The sequence below is a fragment of the Enhydra lutris genome, unplaced genomic scaffold (genome assembly GCF_002288905.1).
Source record: "Enhydra lutris kenyoni isolate GAN:26980312 unplaced genomic scaffold, ASM228890v2 scaffoldscaffold34, whole genome shotgun sequence".
NCBI classification, from domain to species: Eukaryota; Metazoa; Chordata; class Mammalia; order Carnivora; family Mustelidae; genus Enhydra; species Enhydra lutris.
In genome coordinates this window covers 6,084,170-6,106,980 of record NW_019154118.1, presented here as the reverse complement: position 1 = coordinate 6,106,980, position 22,811 = coordinate 6,084,170, and the positions used below count along the sequence as shown (strand labels likewise).

The following is a 22,811-nucleotide window of genomic DNA, read 5'->3' as shown; positions in this document are numbered from 1 at the left end:
AAATGACAAAGGACTTTAAAAGGCATTTTTCTACAAATGGCCGATTAGCACATGAAAAGATCCTCAACATTACATTCTTGTATAATCACCACCAGGATCAACAGAACATTACTAGCACTCCAGAATCTTCTCTGTCCTACGCATCCCAATCATCTACCCCCTTCCTTCTTTCCAAAGGTAAGTGATATTCTGACTTCTAACACCACAGAACAGTCTTGAGCTCTATGATTTTGAACTCTCTATCTATGTGGAATTATACAGTGTATGTATGTATGTATAAAGAGCAGCCTTCAACATTTACTCGACTCAACATTCATTTTTGTGAAATTCATCCATATTGTTGAACTCGTTTCATTTTCATTGGTGTAGAAGAATCCATTCAATAAATGTGTCTTCATTTATCCATTCCATTATGGAATACCTCTGAGATTTTCAAGTTTTTTTTTGACAATTAGGACTAAAGTTGCTATAAACATTCTATATATATCTAAGAGTGAAACTGCTGGGTCACAGGGTACGTGTCAAATTCAGTATATAATGCCAAACAATGACTGTCCCACATTGTACTCCCACTATCAGCATGTGAGACTTCCCAGATATATATCCTTGCCAAACTTTGGTATCGTTCTTCTTACATTTTAACCATTCTGGTGGCTATGCATTAAAGAGTCAGTAAGATTTCAATTTGCATTTCCCTAAGACTAATGATGTTGACCTTTTTGTCATATGCTTACTAAAGTATCCGTTCAAGTTTTTACTCAATTAAATCAGTTTATTCATTCTTTTCTTATTGACTCTTCACATACTTTAGTTAGGCGAACTTTGTCAAATATCTTTCTCATTTTGTGACTTGCCTTCTTCATTACCTTAATAGCTTATTAGGATAAAGTTCTGAACTTTAATTAAGTTGAATTATTAAGCTTTTCAGTTATGATTCCTGTTTATATCTGTCCCAAGATCATGAAAACAAGCCATGAAGATATTCTACTATATTATCTTCCAAAAGTTTTATTGTTTTACCCTTCATATACAAATCTGTAACTCTCCTCCTGGAAATGATTTTATATATAGGTTAAATAAGAAAAAAAATAATTATATATATATATATATGTGTGTGTGTGTGTATATATATATATATATATATATATATATGTATGTATGTATGTATATGTATATATATATCTCAAGGTGACCTAGCACCATTTATGGAAATGACTACCCTTTTGATAAAACTCTGCAATGCCACCTTTGTCATAAACCAAATATCTATGCATTCACAGGTCTGCTTCTGGACACTAAGTTCCACTCATCTATTTGTCTACTCTTGAATCAACACCATCATCTTAATAACTGAAGTTTAACAATAAATCTTGGGGCACCTGGGTGGTGCAGGCTGTCAAGCGCCCAACTCTTGGTTTTGGCTCAGGTCGTGATCTTAGGGTAGTGGGATCAAGCTCAACAGAGAGGAATCTGCTTGGGATTTCTCTCTCCCTTTGGCCCCTCCCCCCACCCTGGTGCTCTCTCTCTCTCAAATAAATAAATAAATCTTTTTAAAACACAATTAAATCTTGATATCTAAAATAGTAAGTTTCTCACTTTTTTTTTTTTTTTTCAAAATTGTCTTGGGTATTTGGGGCTCTGCATTTCCATATAAATTTTAGAATCAGTTTAGAATCAGTTATCAATTTCCACAAAAATCCTAATTCAAAACTTGGGGTATTTATCAGCAACTCTAACCTATTGGGCTCTGAACTAACTAACACTGTGACCTTCTCTACTCTATCAATAGATACCCTGGGGAAATAATGTCTCCATAATACTGGGGTCACTCTTCAGGATGTTCTTCTTCCTCTTACCCTTAGCTCAGTAAGTGTTTACTGCTTTATTAACTTTCCAATCCTTCAAAGAGATATTTTTATATTTCTGTCTAAATTTTCTGTTCTCAGAGGCTTTGCATCTCTAAATTCCCTAGGCCCTTCATTTTAAGAAGTTCATACTTCAAAAATAAGCTTTGCTTTGCTTTTCTCTTACCCCCCTCCCTACTTTCCTCTCTCTCCTTTCTCCACCCCCCAACTCCTCATTTTCTTTCTTTCTAAATGAAAAGGTAGCTAATGTGAGAAAATGAGGAATTCCACCACAGAAATTATAAAAAAGACAAAATGTTGATCTAAGAAAGAACATATGTAAGAATTGAAGGAGTTTATTAGATGGGCTTAAGAGAAGCCTACAGGAAGAGAAAAATCAGTGAATTTTAAGATGGGTCAAAACAAAGTATCCAAACTGAAAAGACGATGTGTGAGACAATATCAAAAAGTGTAACCAATGTGGAAAGGAAAAGAGAAAGAGAAACTATTGCGCAAAAGAAACACTGAAGAGATAATAGCTGAAAAAACTAAAAACTTGAGGAAAGAGATCAGTAAATAAATCCAACTGCTCCATCAACTCCGAACAGGATAAACTGAAAGAAAACACATATGCTTCCCTTCTTCCCCCATCTCAATCGCATCTACCGCCATCAAACCATAACCTGTAGTGATTGAACTAACTGCCAGTTTCTTACGGACAAGCTTCTATCTTTCTTCCTCTTTTCTTTCCTCTTCTTGTCTTCCTTTCTCCTTCTCTCTCTCTCTCCCCCCTCAACCCTACTCTACCACACCTCCTTCTTCTTAAGGCAGCATGAATCCTTGCTTTCTTGGTTGGGACATGGTGACTCATTGATTTATTTTTACATACACAAATAATTGAACATATTGAGAACATTAAGAAGAGCTCCAAAGGGAAAATTTTTCCTATTGCCCTTGTTGTGTAATAATATAGGGAGCTTTAAATTTCAGTCTCAAACTATAGCTGCATCTCTCAGATTTGGCATCTAACAGTAACAGATGGCAATGTTAAAAATAAATAGAACATTCAAGTTGTTTATACTGTAGGCAAAGACAGTTTTAAAGTGTGAAACAAGCCTGAGGCTGAGAGAATTCACATCATCCTTTTCAAAATATATTAAGAATGCACATTTCCTTATGCCAACCCTGCAATGCTGCTCACAAAAGATACAATATTAGCTTTTGAAGGTGTGCTGTCATTACATGTCATCACTAATTTAGAATTAACAATGTCATTCAGGTCTATTAATAGAAACTTATCTTCCAGAACTATCAATAACTGATTAACTTTCTCAAGTTTTTGTTGTTTTTTTTTTTAAAGATTTCATTTATTTATTTGACACACAGAGAGAGATCACAAGTGGGCAGAGAGGCAGGCAGAGAGAGAGGGGGAAGCGGGCTCCCTGCTGAGCAGAGAGCCGGATGTGGGACTCGATCCCAGGACCCTGAGATCATGACCTGAGCCGAAGGCAGAGGCCCAACCCACTGAGCCACCCAGGCGCCCAACTTTCTCAAGTTTTAAAAGATTCTGGAGGTTATCACTATTAGAAATGTCACTTTCTCATTCAAAACATGAGAAAGTATTTAATTGGCACAATTTAATACCAATATTAAGCTAATTTTTAAAAACTAAGTTTACAGTATACCTCCGAGGCAGAATTATCAAAGATGAGACTTAATACCTAACAGGTTAAGTTTACACAGCAGAAATATATAAAAATAATGCATGAGAAACCACAATACATTTTTGATGTTGAATTTAGTAACCTCAAAATAGTGACCACAAAAACCCATGATCACCTCAACAGATAGATTAGAAAGTATTAGACAAAGCCAACACCCTTTCATGATAAAATCATTCAACAAAGACCTAAGATAAAGGGCATCTATGTAAACCCCACAGCTAACATCTTAATCGTGAATGAAGGATGTTTTCTCCTAAAGTCAGAAATAAGACAAAGATGGCCATTCTTCGAGGTCTTGCCAGGGAACTTGGGGAAGAAAAAGAAACAAAAAGCATCCAGATTGCAAAGGAAGAAGTAAAAATACCTCTATTCACAGGTAACTTGATCTTGAATATAGAATATACCAAGGAATCCAACTTAAAAAAAAAACTATTAGAATAAATATTTCAGCAGGTTTCAGGATATGTGACTAGTATACAAAATTAATTGTGTTTCTATCTACTTGCAATGAATAAGAAAATGAAATCAAGAAAATAATTCTGAAGAAAAAAGATAAATTTAACAAAATAAAAAAAGAAAATTTACACTCTGAAAACTACAAAACATTGAACAAAATTAAAGAAGGTCAGAAAAACATCCTATGTTCATGGATTGGAAGACTTAATAAATACTGATAAGATGGTACCACTTCCCAAATTGATACACAGATTCAATACAATCCCTATCAAAGTCCAGATGACTTCTTTGTAGAAACTGACAATCTGATTCTAAAATTCATATGGAATTGCATAGGACCCTGAAAAGCCAAATCAATCTTGAGAAAGAATAAACTAAGAGCAAAATTTACCACAAAACAAATGTAATCAAAACAGGGTCGTATTGGCCTTAAGAATATACATACAGATGAGTGGAATAGAGCCAAAAATCCAAAAATAAACTTGTGTGTTTAAGGCCAATTAATTTTCTACAAGGGAATTAAGACAATTCAATGGGGGAAGGAATAACCTTTTTTTCAACAAATAGTACTGAGACTCTTAGATGTCTAATGGAGTTGGACCTCACACCAGATACAAAAACTAACTCAAAATGAATCATAGACTGAAATCTAAGACCTAAAACTATAAACTTTGAAGAAAATATAGGAGTAAATCTTGACCTTGGGTTAAGCAAAGTCTTCCTAAATAAGACACCAAAAGCATAAGTAACGAAAGAAACAATTAACTGAACTTCATCAAAATTAAAAACTTTTATGCTTCAACAGACAGAATAAAGACAGGCAAAGACAACCCACAGAATGTGAGAAAATATTTGCAAATCATGTTACCTGATAAAGGACTTGTATCCAGAATATATAAAGAACACTTACAACTCAATAATAAAATAACAACCCAATTAAAAAAACGGGCAAAGAATCTGAATAGATATTTCTCCAAAAACACACAAATGGCTAATAAACACATGAAAAGATACTCAACATTATTAGTCATCAGGAAAATGCAAATCAAACTCACAAAGATATACCACTTCATTACCACAAAATGGCAACAATCAAAAACACAATAACAAGGATATGGAGCATCTGAAACTCTCATATACTGTCAGGGGTATTGTATAATGGTGAGTTACTTTGTAAAGCAGTCTGTCAGTTCTTCAAAAGGTTAAGCACAGAGCTACCATGTGACCCAGCAAATTCATTCCTAGATACATACATGAGAGATGAAAATATTTATCTACACAAAAACTTGTATATCAGTGTTCATAAAGGCATTATTCATAGCCAAAAATGGAAATGACTAAAAAAATGAGTTGACGAAGTATAGCAGACCCCTACAATGGAATATTATTTAGCCATGAAAAGAATTAAATTCTGATACATGGCTAAACCTTGAGAACACTATGCTAAGTCAAAGAAGCTAATAACAAAAGACCATGTATTATACGATTCCATTTATATGAAGTGTCCAGAATAGGGAAATCTATAGACACAGAAAGTAAACTAGTGGCTGCTTAGGCTGGGGAGCAGGGAAGGGTTGGGACACTGTCGCTAATGGGTATGGGTTTTTTTTTTTTAAGTTAATGACGCCATATTTAAAAAAAGAAGCCTATAGTCACTGCAACCGCTAGTGAACATTTACTGAGCAAGTACCCACTGAGAAAGTTTTTTTAAATAGTGTTTACCCAAAGAAGGGAGATTTAACAGAGGATAAAAATGTCTTGAAAAGAGACTAAGAATCCTGCCTCGAGTAGAACTGCAGAGAACAATTTTTCTCTACTAAACATTAAAGGTAGTCTGCCTAAAATTTTACAATTCCTAACTTTCTGTGAAGAAATAAGCTTCAAAAGGGGTTATTGCCCTTTACCTTTACCCAAATACTATAAGCAAAGATAGTGTGATATATACTTTAGGAACAGAGGTGGGAAAATAATAAGCTTTTTCCTCCTAATTCACACACATAGGTCCTAACACTAGAAAATACCTTATGGAAAACAGTCCAAATAAATTCCGAGGCCCAGAAATCTTTTCTTTTTCTTCTACTGGGGCAGAGTAGGGAGAAGGGTGGAGAAAGGCAAAGGAATAAAAAGAGTAGGGAGAAATAAATTTGATTACTTCCTCTTCCCTCCAAAATCTTTCAGTCTGTGTTGTTTTCCTTTAAAAAATCTGTATCACACTAAAAACCTCCAGGCTAAGTATTCTATAGAATTTGCTTAGATTAAATCACCCCAATAAAAACAAAAACTTCCATTTTCTTGATTTCCACCCCGAGACATAGCTTTATTTATTCATAAAACAGTCCACATATTTACACAGCACTGTGAATACACTAAGTAATGAAAATGCTGTTTAAAACAGTTTAAAAAAATAAAATACTTTTGATGTTCATAGTCATTGATAAAACATACATTCCCCTTAATTTATTAATTTTCAGCTAATCATACCATCTCTGTGAGTTCTTTAAACTTGTTATTTTTCTTTTATCACTGTGCTCATTAATAAGCTACATTCCTACTATAATACAAAAACAAATAATGACAAAACCTAATGGACCAAGTAGCTCTTTGAAATTATCTAAAATGTCAAATGCACCTTTGTGAAATCATCAATAGAGAAATAATATATTAAAAATCAAAACCACATAAAATTAAGGATGCATATTGTATGAATAAATGGAAAGAACAGCAAAACAATCTATGTATTTACCAAAAAGAGAAAATCTGTTTCTTTTTCTTTTAACAGTTGATAAGATAACCACACTAATAATGTACTCACCTGGTTTTGGCACTGAGTTGGTCACTGACTGGGGAACTTTCTGATTAATTAACTCAACACAGTGTCCAGGGAAGAGTCCCACCTAAGGAAGAAAAGCAGCAAAGAGAATTCTAAACCAGAGCACAGACCAGTATGTGAACACTGCCAATTCCATTCCAGTAATGTACTCCACAGTCCCTCCCAAAGGATTCTGTTATTCCAAGACTCTAAATCACAGATGATACCAGTTACACAAACAAATAATAAAACAATCTGTTGCTATGTGTATACAGAGCGGTGTATTATTAGTCCAAATATCCAAGTCTGCTTCTTCAGTTTTAGCTTTTAATTTCTCAAACTTTCTTTATACAAATTAAAATATTTAGTCTGATACCAAGCTATACAAGCAGTACTACAATTTTTACCTCTAAAAACTTGCTGAAATTTCAACCTAGTTGTATTGTTGTATCTATGGCCAACTTTCATATTTATTGTCTTCTCTATAATATAAAAAAAGAAGTCACTAAATCACATTCGAATTTTTTTGTGGGTGAATTTTCTCTTCATTCTCTCACAGGTTTCATGAAAAATGACAGGGTTAAAATAAACCGGTGAAACAATCACTCATTTAAAATCCTGATATTTACTGTTGCTAGTAGTATATAATAAGTGGGAAAGCAAAAGAGAAGGAAACAACCAATCTTGGTAGTAATGACGGACTCCGGCTCCGAAAACACACCACTCTGACCTGGTGGCAGAACCGCTCCTGACGTTAGGTATAGAATCCTAAGGAGTTGTATTAGGGAAATACTGAGCTCACCACAGACCACCCAAATTACACAGAGATACACTCAGAGCCAAAAGAATAAATACAGAGATAAAAAGCCTGGAAACAAAAGTAAAAAGGAGATCTCTGCCAATATTTATAGATGTTTCCTTAGATAGGAATATAATCAGGCTACCATGCAACAGATGTTAACGCTGAACATGAAAACTACATCACTTTTTACATCCCTCTGTTGACAGACTCGGGAAGAATGGAATGGTCTTCCAAAAGTTATGACTCATCATGAAGTTCTGAGCTGTATAACTTCCATCTGTGTGGGATTATTTTCACATATGTATTTGCTGCATTCTTATTCCAATTTCTGGATCGATATTCCATGGTAGTTCTTAAAATTATGAAGATGTAACCAGTTATCATGAGCTGAAAAGGGGTTATTAATATGTTATCAGGTCTGTTGAAAAGATACTTGAATTTGGGACTCTTAAAGTCCCTATACATTGCTTTCGAAAATGCAGCTTTAAGTGTTTGTCTTACTGGTGAAATTTCATACCATATTTTATTCAACGTCCTATGTAGATAAAAGAGTAGAAATTCCTCCGAGATCAATTAGAACCAGGTAAGAATCACCTTGAGAAATCCTCCTCATTCTCTCTTACACAAATCAGTTATTGTGAGAGGGTGGATGGTGTCATGGCCAATGTGTAGCCTCAATGGTAAGAGTTAATGGTTCAGTTCTGCGTCAGTTCTAGGTCTGCTGCTTACAAGGTCGGGTTTGTGACTAAGCCTCTCTGTTTTCAGTTTCTTCATCTAAACACAGAAATAGTACCTAGTTCATAAGGGTTGTTATAAGAATTAGATGGATCAGTATAAGCTAAATGCATATAGTAAGCACGCACTAAGTGTTAGTATCCTATGTGCTGGCTCCCCCAAGCCTAGCGGGCTCAGGCTTCACCATTAAATGGATGACACATAACACTTACTACCTTGTCCATGTGTGGACCTGAGTTTCTTCCCTATCAAATATCATTTTTCCCATAAAATTAGAATTAATTTTGATTTATAAACATTTTCTGCAATTTTCTAGAGAGAAATGACCAGGTTCTAAACTTGGCCTGCCCATTTGCTAAGCTCTGTGATCTGGAGCAAATCAATTAACATCTGTCTCAGTTTCCTACTTTGTAAAAATGGGAATAATATTAGCTACCACAATGATTTGGGTGAAAGCACTATTTTCTAAACTCGAATACCTTTTAGCAAATAAAAACTAGTTTTCCATCACTTCCATAAACAAACCATAATGAACTTCTTTGGACAACTACATCATATATTAGTTACATTTGTACCTTTTAAATTTGTCTCAGTGCATTAGGTTTAGATATATATGAGTGAACATGACATTGTGTACTATGTAGAGGTCCATGGTAACTTCACTTAAGGCCTGTCTCCAATCCCTGCTCACCTGTCTTCCTTTAACATAAAGTATAATATCACTACTATAAAGTATAATATTACTATTAGCATAAAGTATAATATTACTATTAGCTAAACTATTTATTCAGTGCCCAGGCTCCTTGCATCTGGGTGTAGCCAGAGCACATGCACATACAGCTCTACTGCTACTGTTCCAGCTCCCTCGTCCTGCTGTGATGCAGGTATTAGATCTGTAGGAACCATCAGTTGACCTTAAAAGAAAGACCAAGAGAATCTTAGAAATTTCTGTCTAGCATCTTTAAGTTGTTAACTCAACAGTGACCATCAGCCACTTTTTCTATTCACTTTTCTGTTTCTCGAAACCAAAAGCACTCCTGTTAATAAGCCTTTTAGTTGGAAGAGTTGATTCTATAAATTAGTGAAAGGCAATAGATTCTGTTTTCGTATTATAAAATTTCCATTACTAAAAAATGAGGCTGTGTTCTGTTGAAAATATACACAAGAATGAAAAAGAGAATATAACTAACTCTAAAAATACAGTTAATGAGCATTTACTTTTCTGACTCATGCTTAAGCTAATATTTCATGAAATATAAACATTCCTGATAAACACAAAATGTCAAATGTTAAAAGTGACAGGAACTCTGGCACTATGATCTATGAGCTATGTCATCCCGTTTCATATATTCTTTCTGCCAGCAGTGACAATTTCTAAAGTTCTAATTTATACAGCTGAGAAGGGTGAGGGAAATTGGGTATATTTGCAGAAATCAAAATGAGATTCACCTATAGCAGTAAGATGGAAGAGAGAGAAAAGACCAACATCTAGAGCCCATAGGGCAGAGGAATGGGTAAAAACACATAGGAATAGAATAGAATAGAGAAGAATAGAATAGAATAGAATAAAAATATAATAAAAGAAGAAAAAAACCTTAAAGATAAGGCTGCAAGAAGTCAGGGATGAGATTCCAGGAAGGAAAAAAGATTTTCGATTTGGTAGTTTCCCCCCAAATCTTTGAGATAAAGTGAGAAAAAGCAAGAAGTACTGTTACAGTTGACCCTTCTATCCTTACCCGTAGGTTCTGCCTTCTGTTTCAGTTACCCACGGTCAACCATGGTCTGGAAGCAGACGATCCTCCTTCTCACACGTTGTCAGAAGGTCAATGGCAGCCTAACCTTACATCACAATACCTACCGAATTTGCCTCACTTCATCTCATCACATAGGCATTTTATCACCTCACATCATCACAAGAAGGATGAGTACAGTACACTAAGATATTTTGAGAGAGAGATCCCATTCACATAACTTTTACTATATTTTTATAATTGTTCTATTTTATTATCTTTATAACTCTCTTACTGTGCCTAATTTATATATTAAACTTTATCATAGGTATGTATATATGTAGAGGACGAACACAGTAGATATAATGTTCAGTACTATCCATAGTTTGGGGCATTCTCTGGGGGTCTTGGAAGGTACCCCCACGGATAAGAGAAGACTACTATGTATGCCACAGTGTGCTGGTAAATGTTGAACACCTGGTCCTTCAGGAGGAAAGGCCTTGATTTGTAGCATTTGCCAGAGTCCGTGGTATAAATGCTCCCCCACCGTGGCTGATTTCAAGCCACCAGCATGGCACAACTGAATGCAGAGCTCAAAAGAGACACGGGGTGGCCTGTTACATAGTATTTTATGCCTTAAAGAACACTAGGTGGAAATTACTCAACAGCACAGATAACAGCAAAATATAGTAAAATAATTATAAATAAAGTTTAAGCGTATATTACCTTTATTTTTAAATACAATTCACTGACTTGTAAACTTACATGCTTTATTTTTTAATTGCAACTGTGTTTCCCAATTGTGCTACAAAATTCCAAAAAAGTTCACAATTTGCTCTGGCTCACCACTAATCCAAACCTATATACTCGGTCCAGGACTGATCCTAACTCTAACAGTCCTAGGAATAAGTTTCAAGCAGCCTGACAAGTGTACAGCTCTCTCACTGCAAGTGAAGAAGGACGGATCTGAATGCAAGACTCCAATCTGATTCTTTTGAACCGTCTTCTACCTTGAGGATCGGCTCAAACTATAAAATAAGTCTGGCTACAAAAGTGAATGTACTGAAAAAATATTTTGGTACAACAGCGAGGAAATGTTAGATAAGGCACTACTGCAATAACGTAAGGCTGGAACTTTGATAACGGGGGGGGGGGGGACTGAAAAAAGTCATTGCTTACCAATGGAGCCTAATCCTAACTGTGGTTTCTCTGATGAACTAATCAACATATAAAGGACACTTCAACACAACAACAATGTGCTTATCACTGATTTTTTTTTAAATTCCTATTCTAGTGGTTGATTTATGTAATTAATAGCTAGTGAAACTCTGGGACTGTTAGCATAACAAAATATGTTTTTTATTAAGCGTAGTAAAGTAATGCTCTTACTTCCAGAGACATGCCACAGATTTTTTCATCAACTGGAACTACGTGGCCTCAGAGAGTTTCCAATTTTTCATTTTCAGGCTACAACGTCCTCTCCTCCCAGGCCTCTAGTATTCATATTTCCATGACAACTGAAGGTCAAATTCAGAGGTACTGCATCCCCTTCCCTTCATATATTTCCCCATTAGGGTACCTAGTCCCCTTCCAATCTCTTTTCTTGCTACCTAGTGTGAACCCTGTGATTGATCATTTGTACTTTAAAAAATATCAGCACCCTTAATTTCCTCATAATACTAACCTTCTGCCAAACCAATCTAGCAATACTCTCCAAAATAAATCAACATACCACCCTATTTGCACACCTCTGTATTGCTAAAGAAAAATCACACCACTCATTGATTTGTCAATCAAGACAAATTCATGCTTTCCCACCTTGAAATGTCAATTATCTTCTTCCCACTCCCCAAATATTCTTTGAGAACTCACTCCATCTTAGGATCTCTGTCCAGTCCAGGCTACGTGCCCCTGCCAACACCATCCCAGTCACAGTTAATCATACCATAAGTTAATTAGTCAATTAATTAGTCCATATCTTAAGATTTTGGAACTAGGTCTGAATCTTTAATCACATCCAAGTTGCTAAAACTAGAAAGTAGTTTTCAAAAAAAGGAGAAGGATGAGACAAAGCAGCTGCAGCTGCTGCTGCTACACAGAAAGGAGTTAAAACTGTAAGCAAATTCCCTCAATTCCTGACTTCCCAGTTCCTGGTTCCATCCAATAATTTTTGCACTGGTTCTTTGAGATATTCCTAATTGTGTCTCCCCACCTTTATGTCCCAAGAAACACCACATTGCTTCTGGTTTCTTTGCCTTATTTACACTGTCTCCTAAACTTAAATGCCAGCTCCTTAATTTGTACTGTTAAAAACATTAGTCTTCCAGTAGGATGTTAAGGCTTGAAACTGAGAAACAAACTCAGGAGGGGTGCCTATGTGGCTCAGTCGGTTAAGCATCTGCCTTTGGCTCAGGTCATGGTCTCAGGGTCCTGGGATTCAGCCCCACACAGCAGGGAATCTGCTTCTCCTTCTGCCCCTCTCCCTGCTAGTGCATGCTCGCACTCTCTCGCACACTTACTCTCTCTCAAATAAATAAAACCTTTAAAAAAAAAAAGTCAGGAATCAGGGTACAAATCTGGGAGATGAGCAAATAATATTGAATTTAAAGCTGAAAGAGTAAATAAGATAGTTTAAGAGAAAGAGCACAGAATAAGAAGGCAGTTTGACCCCAAACTTTCAAGGATCTGCTAGAGGAGGATGTGATGTAAAAAGAAGACTGAGGAGACAGAGAAACACTAAGACTATCATGTCACTTCTATTGAGGGGAGAAAGTATCAAAAAAAAAAGGAAGGAAGGAAGGAAGGAAGGAAGGAAGAAAGAAAGAAAGAAAGAAAGAAAGAAAAAATAGTGATGAGATCTTAAGAGGAGTAATGAAGTGTCTACTCTTGCATTAAGCCAAACAGAAACCACTAGTGAAGCAAGAGAGGAAACAGGGCACATACCTGTGATGAGTCAATGTAATAATGATGGCCCTAGAACCCAGTCTGGGTAAAAAAAAGCAAGGTAATGGCAGAAATTGGAGGGGCCAATGGAATGATAATATTGAGCCCAACTGCTAATTATATCGTAAGTAACTAACAAATGAGATTAATTTTCCCCATTAGCTCAATGACATATCAAATAAAATTACAGTTGGTTTAAAATTTTAATGACTCTACCTTACTTTTCCCCCTTAGCAGGAGTAAGATGAGGGTAGAGAAGGCACTGTTAAGTGTAGAACAAGTTGATGAAAAGAGCAACCTGTGTAATGAGGGAAGGAGGGATGATAGTTAAATGTATCTGGAAACTGAGTTTATAAAAAAAGAGTAGCAGTAAGTAAGACTGGAGAAGTAATACTGGGTCAGAAATCATGGATGGTCTCACACATCATGACAAGAAGGTTGAAGTTTCTTCTTTATTAAATGAAAGTGACAAACTGTGAGCAGAATAGGGACAGAACAGGTATGTTTTAGTAAGAAAAATCTAATAGCAGTGTATACCTTTTAAGGTAGGAGGAAGGGGTGATGACAAGAAGCAGAAGCACATTTTAGGAATCTGCAAACTAGAAAAAAGATAATAAAAATGTGTAGTATCAAAATGGCATGAAGAATTAAGGAGCGTATACGAATGTAGGGGCACAGAGGTAAGAAGTGAAAGAAACTATCAACTGGGTTGAATACAAAAAAAGTTAAGTCAAAGATGTTTCTCCAGTTTTTTTCTTCCCAATATGATTAAGCTATAATTGACAATAAACTGTTACATATTTAATATATACATTTGGTAAGTTCTGACGCCTGTAAAACTATAACTACAATCAAGATTCTGAATATATTTGGGACACCTGGGTGGCTCAGTCAGTTAAGCATCTGTCTTCAGCTCAGGTCATGATCTCAGGGTCCTGGGATCAAGCCTCACATAGGGTTCCCTGCTCAGTGGGAAGTCTGCTTCGCCCTCTGCCTGCGGCTCCCCCTGCTGTACGCTCTCTGTCCAATAAATAAATAAATAAAAATATTTCAAAAATCTAAAAAAAAAATTCGGAATATATTCATCAACCCCCAAAAGTCTCCTTTTATCTCTTTGTAATCTCTCCCTCTCCCTGCCCAACCACTATCCCTGCTCTACTGAGACTGAACCACTGATCTACTTTGCATCACTAAACATTACTTTGCATTTCCTACAATTTTATTTGAATGGAGTCAAATGAATGTATTCTTTTGTTGTGTTTTCTTCCACTCAGCGTAATTATTTTGAGGATCACTTGTGTTGCTGTATGTATCAGTAATTCATTCCTTTTTATCCCAGCATTATTCCATTGTATAGACAGCACCATTTGTTTATCCATTAATCATTTGTTGGTAAAATGTTTCCAATTTGGGACTATTATACATATGGCTGCTATGAACACTCATATATGAGTTTTCATTTGGACGTCGGCTTTCTTTTCCTCTCGGGTAACGATCTAGAAGTGCAATGCATGGATCAGTGGCAGGTGTCTATTTAACTCCAGAAGCTGACAGACTGTTTTCCAAATTGTAGCATCTCACATTCTCACCAACCTTGTGTGTTTCAATCCCTCCACAGTGTCACCATTCTAATAACTACGTAGCAATATCTTATTTTGCATTTCTCTAATAACAAATGACACTAGGCATGTCTTTACGTGTTTATTTGACATACAACGTTTTGGAGAAGTTTCAATCTTTGCCTCCTTTTAAATTGAGCTCTGTTACCTCATTGAATATCTTCTGAATACAAGTCCTTTCTCAGATATAATCATTGCCAATATTTTTTCCCCAGTCTGTAGCTTTATTTTTGTTGTCTTATGAGTGATGTTTTTCAAAGAGAAGTTTCCAACATTGATGAAATTCAATTTATCTTATGAATTGTTTGTTTCGTATTGTATTTAAGAAATCTCTGCCCAGCCTGAAGTCACAAAAATTTCCCCTATGTTTTCTTCAAGCAGCTTTTAGTTTATATTTGGGTATGTGATCCATTTTGGGTCTTTAAGGATGGTTTAAAAAACAAATCAAAGTTTTTTGTTTTGTTTTATAATGGTGGTGTATGACCATCCATTTGTTCTGGTACCATTTGTAAAACAGACCATGTTCTCTTCACTGAATTGATTTGAATCTTTGTTGAAAATCATTTGTCCATGTATATGTATGGGTCTATTTCTGGCCTCTATTCTGTTCTATTATTCTATTCATCTGCCTTCCATTAATAACATACCCTCTTGATATAGTACCTTAACAGTAAGTCTTCAAATCAATTAATGCTAGCTCTCCAACTTAGTGCTTTTCCAAATTTATCTTGGCTATTCTATTCTAGCTCCTTTGCATTTTCATTTGAATTAATTTGCTTATCAATTTCTATAAAAAAGTTTGCCAAGATTTTGACTGGGATCTCTGTGGAGAATAATGACATCTTAACAATGTAAAGACTTCCAATCCACATTCCAAGACTTAACAATGTAAAGACTTCCAATCCAATTCCAATAGGGTGTATCTCTCCTTTTTTTTGGATATTCTTTGACTTTTCTTAAAAATATTTTGCAGTTTTCAGTACAGAGATCTTTCATATTTTTTTCAGATATATCACCAAGTGTTTCTTATTTTTAATGCTATTCTAAGTAGATTTTATTGTATATGCTGACTGATGTTAATGTTGCTAGTTCATGGACTATCTTTAGAATAAAAGATTCTCATGGAGTTGCTCCAAATATTTATATTTCAAGGACATATGTATATACTTTAAATACATATTTGTATTTCTTCTATATTACATGTGAAAATGATTTTCCCTTCTCTGAAATTGTTTGTAGGTAGTTACATCATTTGTAAATGTCATGTTAGAAATCATACAGAAGGGTTTTAGAAAATACCTATTATAACAAGGGTGTGAAGAGTTTGACAAGGTTAAGAACTACTGCTCTAAGCCATTTTGCCAATAATTTCCATGAAACTGAATGTTTAAATATCATTTGATAGGACATGCTCTGATGTTATAAATTAGCAAAAGGATATCAAGAAACAAGTATCAATGGCAGTTGCTAATGCCAATTGCACTAACAAGAAAAATAAAAACAGCAACAAGAAATACAAAAAATAATTTAAGAAAATTTTCATCTTTTTATGATCCAAGGGGGGAAAATAATACAGAATTGGAACTCAGCAAGCTTATGTACTGTCCTGGCTATACCATTACATACTGTTTTTGTGAATCAGAACAATTTATCTAAATCTTTCATCCCAAAATTTTGCAATTTTTAAATGATAGGTTAAGAAGAGATGATCTACTCTCATTTTTTCTACTGTAGAAATCTATTATGCATACAAGTCAACAAGTACAAGCCACTACTGGTTCATTAAATTACTACTATGATCTCTTCTTTGCCCAGAATACCTAGGATTTGATCTAAGTTCTGATATTAAACAGCAAAATAACAATGGGCTAGTTGTTTTACCCCCTACACTTAAGTTTTTCATCAGTATGAGATAATAGTCCCTTCTCTACAGAGCTGTAGGAATTAAAGGTGAATGCAAAGCACTTAGAACAGCACACTAAGGAAGCAATGAAGAAGTGTTACGACTGCTTTTATTTGTAGTATCATATACTCCCTTTCCTTAAAGTTATTTAACATTACAGATGAAGATTTACATGATCTCCCAAAACTTAACTAGAGAAGAAATATGATGTCCCATTTAATAGTAAGTAAGGAAAAAGGCACAGCTTTGGATCCCATAAATAAATAAATAAATATATATATATATATATATATATATATATATATTTTTTTTTTTTTTTTTTTTTTTTTTTTTTTAATAAATGAGCAGGTAAACTTCCTTCCTTCACTGAACTACTATAAGGGACAGGCTTCCAAATATCTTCCCTTTGGATAAATAATACTTTTCTGAAAATAAGTTATTTAGAATTAAATGAAACTCCTGAGGTAAGGACATTGTTATTGTTCAAGAACTGCTTCTCTCATATTTGTACACAAAGACACTAGCAGGACATTCTAGGGCAATGATGAAAAATTAAAAAGCTGATCCTTTACCATCTTGTGGAGAACTAAGAGAATGTGAGCTGTATAAAATTCAGTCAATCTCTAAGTGGTATTCTATCCATTAAGTGAATCCCAAATGTGTTTCAAGAAAGAGTTCCTGGGTAGAAAAGAGAACATTTGTTAAACTGTGTTTAATTTCTTCTTTTATCTGTGCACAGGATAAACAATGGGAGACTGCTCCATGGTTATCACATTTTGTGTTTAATAATTATCTGAAGAACTTGATAAAATTCAGAATCCTGTCTCCAGCCCCCAAGATTCTGATTGGTAATACCCAGCTTTAAGATACTTCTCAAGTCATTCTGATCCTAGCAGCTCCCAGATAAAACTCTGAGAAACTGCCTACACAAACAAATAATCCTGAAAGATAATAACATTTTATATTTGTATTACGTCTCTTACCTAAGAAAAAGGGCTCCCCAGATACTCTACCTCATATTTCCAACAAGGGTCTAGAGCCAGGCACAAAAGCTGGTGACATTTAGTTTAAAAAATGAGGGGGAAAAAAAAAACAGTTGTGGAGGGTTTTTTTTGTTTAGTTTTGGGGTTTTTATTTTTGGGGGTTTTTTGGGGGGGGTTTGCGTAAGTATATTCTATGGTAAAACAAAGGTAAAAGATTCAATATATACTTTAGGAAACAAACTAAAAACAGATTTCAGAATCTCAAATTACTATAGTTAATATAATTTCACACTTCCTACTCCCAGAAATTTAAGAAAAGAAACAGAGTCACGGATTAATTAAAACACATGGATGAACTAATCCTTCTGTTCCCACAGCTAAATTATGGTCTAAAACAATACACAGGCTAGAACTTGGCAAAATGCTCATCTTTATCAACCACCAGATGATTAGCAGAGCTTACCTACAGTACAGAGTAAGCACTGCTTCTAGAAGAGCTGTCCGAGGAATACCTGGGCCAGAATGACATAGATAAAAATATGGTACCACAACCACTGAGACAGAATTTCTGGGCTTAGGTCCTGGGACTTGACATTTTAACAAGATTCCCCGGTGATTTTTAAGTGCACTAAAGATTGAAAATCAGTGCTAAAGGAAGGAATTACTTGTAACAGAAGAATGAAGATAGCAGTGTAACACCCTTAAGTATATTAGTAAATACTGTAAGTTGGACTTTATTTGCAAATTAAGACAATAATGTAATACCACTACCCACCTAATAAAATGGCTAAAATCCAAAAAAACCCTGAGAACTATCAAATGTTGGTGAGAACGCTCAACAGTGTCATTGCTGGGAGGAATGCAAAACGGGTCAACCACTTTGCAAGACGGTTTGGTGGTTTCTTTACAAAGTTAAACACAGGCTTACCATAGGATGCAGCACCTGCACTCCCTGGTATTTACCCAAAGGAGCTAAAGACTTATATCTACACAAAAACCTGCACATGGATGTTTATAGCAGCTTTATTAGTAACTGCCAAAAACTGGAAACAGCCAAGATGTCCTGCAACAAATGGCACATCCACAACAATTAATATTAGTGACAAAAAAGGACTTACCAAACCTTGGAAAGATAGAGAGGAAACTTAAATGCATATTGCTAAGGAAAAGAAGCCAATTTGGAAAGGCCACATACTGGATGACTCCAACTCTATGATATTTTGGAAAAGGCAAAACTATGGAGACAGTAAATGATTAGCAGTTGTCAGAGATTATGAGAGGGAAGGATGAAGAGGTAGAACGCAGGGCTTAGGCCAGTGAAACTACTCTGTATGGAGCTGGAATGGTTGATGCATGTCATTATGCCTTGATTAAAACCCAAAGAACTATACAACACAAAGAGCAAACCTTAATGTAAACAATGAGCGATAGCTAATAAAAATGTATGAAATTTGGTTCATTAATTATAATAAAAAACCCCAAAACTATTTCAATCATTATGGGGCAGGATGTGAAACTGGCATTCTGTATTACATATATCCATACATTCTGCATCCTGGTGACTTTGGCCAAGGATCTAAGAAGCATTAGATCCTTAGACAGTGCTTCCAGAAAGAGGACTTATTCTGTGTTGTCTATAATCTCTGCAGACCAGATGGTGGTCAACGAAGATCAGCATTTTGCCAATTCTATATAATGAGTTTATAAATCAAGACGTTAACAAGAGAAGCTGTGTATATGTCTGTGTGTCGGGGTGGAGGTGATTATATGAAACTCTGTACACTATCAGCTCAATTAGTCTATAAATTGATACTTTAAAAAGGTCTATTATTGTCTTAATTAAAAATAATTTAAAAAAAAAACAAAAAACAGCAACTGTACAGCATCAGTTCACAGCAATACCAAGGGAAGGCTTCCACACTGATGCCTGCACTTTGTCACACTTTGAGAGCTGGCCAGAAAGGAGACAACAAACACACATAACTGTAACAAAAGAAAAAGCGGAATCCACGTAATACATCATAAACACATCAAGTTGAGCAGACCTGCAAGTGGAGATGCACAGGGCCTGCACACAGACAATCACATTTCCAGCAAGCTTTCCAGCAGTGCTCAGAGCATGACACACACCAGAGCTGGCCTCCATCCTGGGAAGCAGTGGCCCACATCCTTGCTTCTCTTCATTTTCTCTCCTGAAAACTGTCAGCTCTAAATGGTCTTGACCCCCAGGAAAAACCCACTGAAAGCTACCTCAAGGTCAAGCCCAGACCCTACACTATTAGCACAGCCTTCGTGCCTTGGTGTATCCTCCCCCATGGTCCACTGACAAAGCTCAGTTTACAAAGTCCATCCCTATGTCCAAGATCAATCAAGTTAGCTACCAGCAGTTACATGTCTAACCTGTGTGCCTCAGTCATCTAGACATCCTATCCTCAAAAGAAATACACAAGACTCTGCATTTCAAAGTCACCTCCTCCAGGAACCTTCCTAAACTCCCAGGGAATCTTGTTGGGTTCTGAACCCACCAAGCATCTAAGAGGCCCAGAGGGGAGCACTGAGGCCTGTTTGCCTTCCTTGTTCTGCCCTGGGGCATGGTGCTCAAAGCCAAGAGGGCCCTCTGCCATGAATAAAATAAGGGCCCAATACCAGCCTGTGAGAATGAAGTGGGCCCCTTCAAATGCTGCCCAGCCTCCTTGCCACCTGAGGATGGGGATTGTAGGGCAGAGCACCCATGGAGCAGCCATTCCCCGATGCTCCTTCTTCCAAAAGCCCTCAGCCTCTCAGCAATTATGGCCAATGCCTCTAAGCTGTGCCTGAGAACAGCTGGCTCAGGTAGGGCCCTGTTCCTTATCAAGTCTATGTGAGAGTACCTAAATGGCCTTCAAACCAGCCCTAAAGGGCTGGTTAGCACCTATGATGAGCTGAATTGTATATATCCCCCCAAAAATTCATATGTTGAAGCTCTCACCCCCAGTATCTCAGAATGTGACTGTATTTGGAGATGGGGCCTTTAAAGAGGCAATTAAGATTAAATAAAGTCATACGGGTGTGCCTATGCTAATCTGACAGATGTCCTCATAAGAAGGGGTGATTAGGACACAGGGACAGAGACACTGGGGATGTGTGCACACAGAGGAAAGAGTATGAGGTCATGGCAAGAAGACAGCCATCTGTAAGCTGGGAGAAGAGACTTCAGAAGAAACCAACTCTAACAATACCTCAATCTTGAACTTCAGCCTCCAAAATGCCTAAGAAAATAAATTCCTAGTTCTCAAGTCACCCAGGCTATAGTATTTTGCTATAGTGTCAACCAATCATCACCTAATAGAAAAATGAAGGAAGAGTCGAACTTCAGAAATAGCAATACTTGATAACACAAAAAAACTCACAGAAGTATATTTGTGATTATTATTTGCATTCTCAATTTGTACCACCCATCCTATACCAGAATGTATGAAGTTCCAAGAATTCAGACACAATTTACATTAGAGAAATAATAAAAAAAAAATCTTGAGTATTAGTCTTCTAAAAGGTGTCAATAAAAAACATTCTTATATGGGAGCCTGGATGACTCAGTCAGTCAAGAGTCTGACTCTTGATTTCCAGCTCAGGTCATGACCTCAGGGTTGTGAGACTGAGCCCCACATCAGGCTCCGTGCTTGGCATGGAGTCGGCTTGTCCCTCCTCCTCTGCTCCTCCCCCTGCTCGCACTCTTTCTCTCTAAAATAAATAAATGAGTAAAATATTTTTAAAAAGGTTCCTATAAAGAACAAGTTCTTCTAATATTTTGAGAATGTTAACTGGCTTTTAAAAATTAAAATTATAGGGATGCCTGGGTGGTTCAGTTGGTTAAGCGTCTGCCTTCAGCTCAGGTCATGATCTCAGGGTCCCACATCAGGCTCCCTGCTCAGCGGAGAGCCTGTTTCTCTCTCACACTCTGCCTGCTGCTCCTCCTGCTTGTGTTCTCTCTCTCTCTTTGACAAATAAAATATTTTTAAAAAAATTAAAATTATAAAGTAGCCTGTGATGTAATATAACCACTATATACTACTAGAAACCTAAACAAGTGCTTTTCCAATGGTAGTGTTTATACACAGCTCTACTAAGGGCCCTCTGGGATGCTGCACAAGACCCAGGGGCGGTCAATCAGACATGTTCCCCTGGGAATAAGGCTCAGGGCACCTGACTTGAACTAACCTCACCAGCACAACTCCACTGTTGCCTTTTCTCACACTGAGGTTCTGTGTGAGATTCTGTTTGATTAACAATTCCACCTAGTTAAAAAATACGTATGTGAAAACCAGTGGGCTAAGCCATTATTCCAGTTATTTCAAAATTTAAAATCAGGAATCTCATCTATAATTATCACAAACATGGAATAAATTATAATTATCTTCCTCTCTCGACAGGGCACATGCTCATCATTTAAAAATACATAACAATGGTAGAGAATATTACAAAGAGCTTGAAGAGGAGTTTTTTCCCCAGATGCAATATATTAATTATTACATAAAAACATAACATACTGTAACAGCAATGCTTCTACCAGTAATTCTGCATGCTTTACAGTCCTCTGTTGGTTAATCTTTACAGCATTCCTTTGTCGGCTGAGAAGGAAAGATGTTCCTTTCCATACGGTAGAAAACCGAGAATAAAGTTAGTAATATAAGAGTAAATGCAGAAATCATGCTTCGTGCTTCTCAGGCAATGTGATGGAGCAGACCTGAATTGGAGTCCCTACTCCATCACTTCCTGACTGTTTATTAACACTCTCAAACTGCTTCCCCTCCATAAAAGGGGTTAATAGTTTTGTGAAGATTAAAGAAAACATTGTGTATAAAATGCCCAGTAATACTTTGCACATAACAGATGCTTAGGACATGCCTTTCCATTCACACCTTCCCTGCAATAACCCGTGAGGCAGTCTTACAAAGGAATGGATGAGGAAGAATGCACTGTGTGCATTATTTCCTTAAAGTACTGGACTCCTTTTACAAATGACGTTTTGACAGTGATGTTTAAAGATTGCTCCTAGTTTTTACGGGCGACACCTCCCCCAATGCCCACAATCAACTCTTCTCAAATCCGTATTTTCCAACATGATGTAAACAGAAATGACCGCCCTTCCAGGACCAATTAGAATGAAAACAAATAGCAATGCTATATAAAATATCCTTTCATTATCAATTAAAAATAAATCCTGTGTAAGTTTAAAAATCTGTTTTTATTTTTAATATATTTTGGCAACAAGCTAATTTTTATC

At 36.2% G+C, this 22,811-nt stretch overlaps 1 protein-coding gene across 2 annotated transcripts in view; it reads right to left on the bottom strand.

Annotated features, from left to right (window-relative positions):
* Window positions 1–22,811, bottom strand: part of LOC111153776 (Rho GTPase activating protein 32) — a 205,468-nt gene that overhangs the window by 57,821 nt on the left and 124,836 nt on the right. For both annotated transcript variants that reach the window (XM_022513009.1, XM_022513011.1), the window contains one exon: window positions 6,837–6,918. In XM_022513009.1, the coding sequence (XP_022368717.1) occupies window positions 6,837–6,918 (82 nt within the window). The remainder of the gene's footprint in view (window positions 1–6,836; window positions 6,919–22,811) is intronic.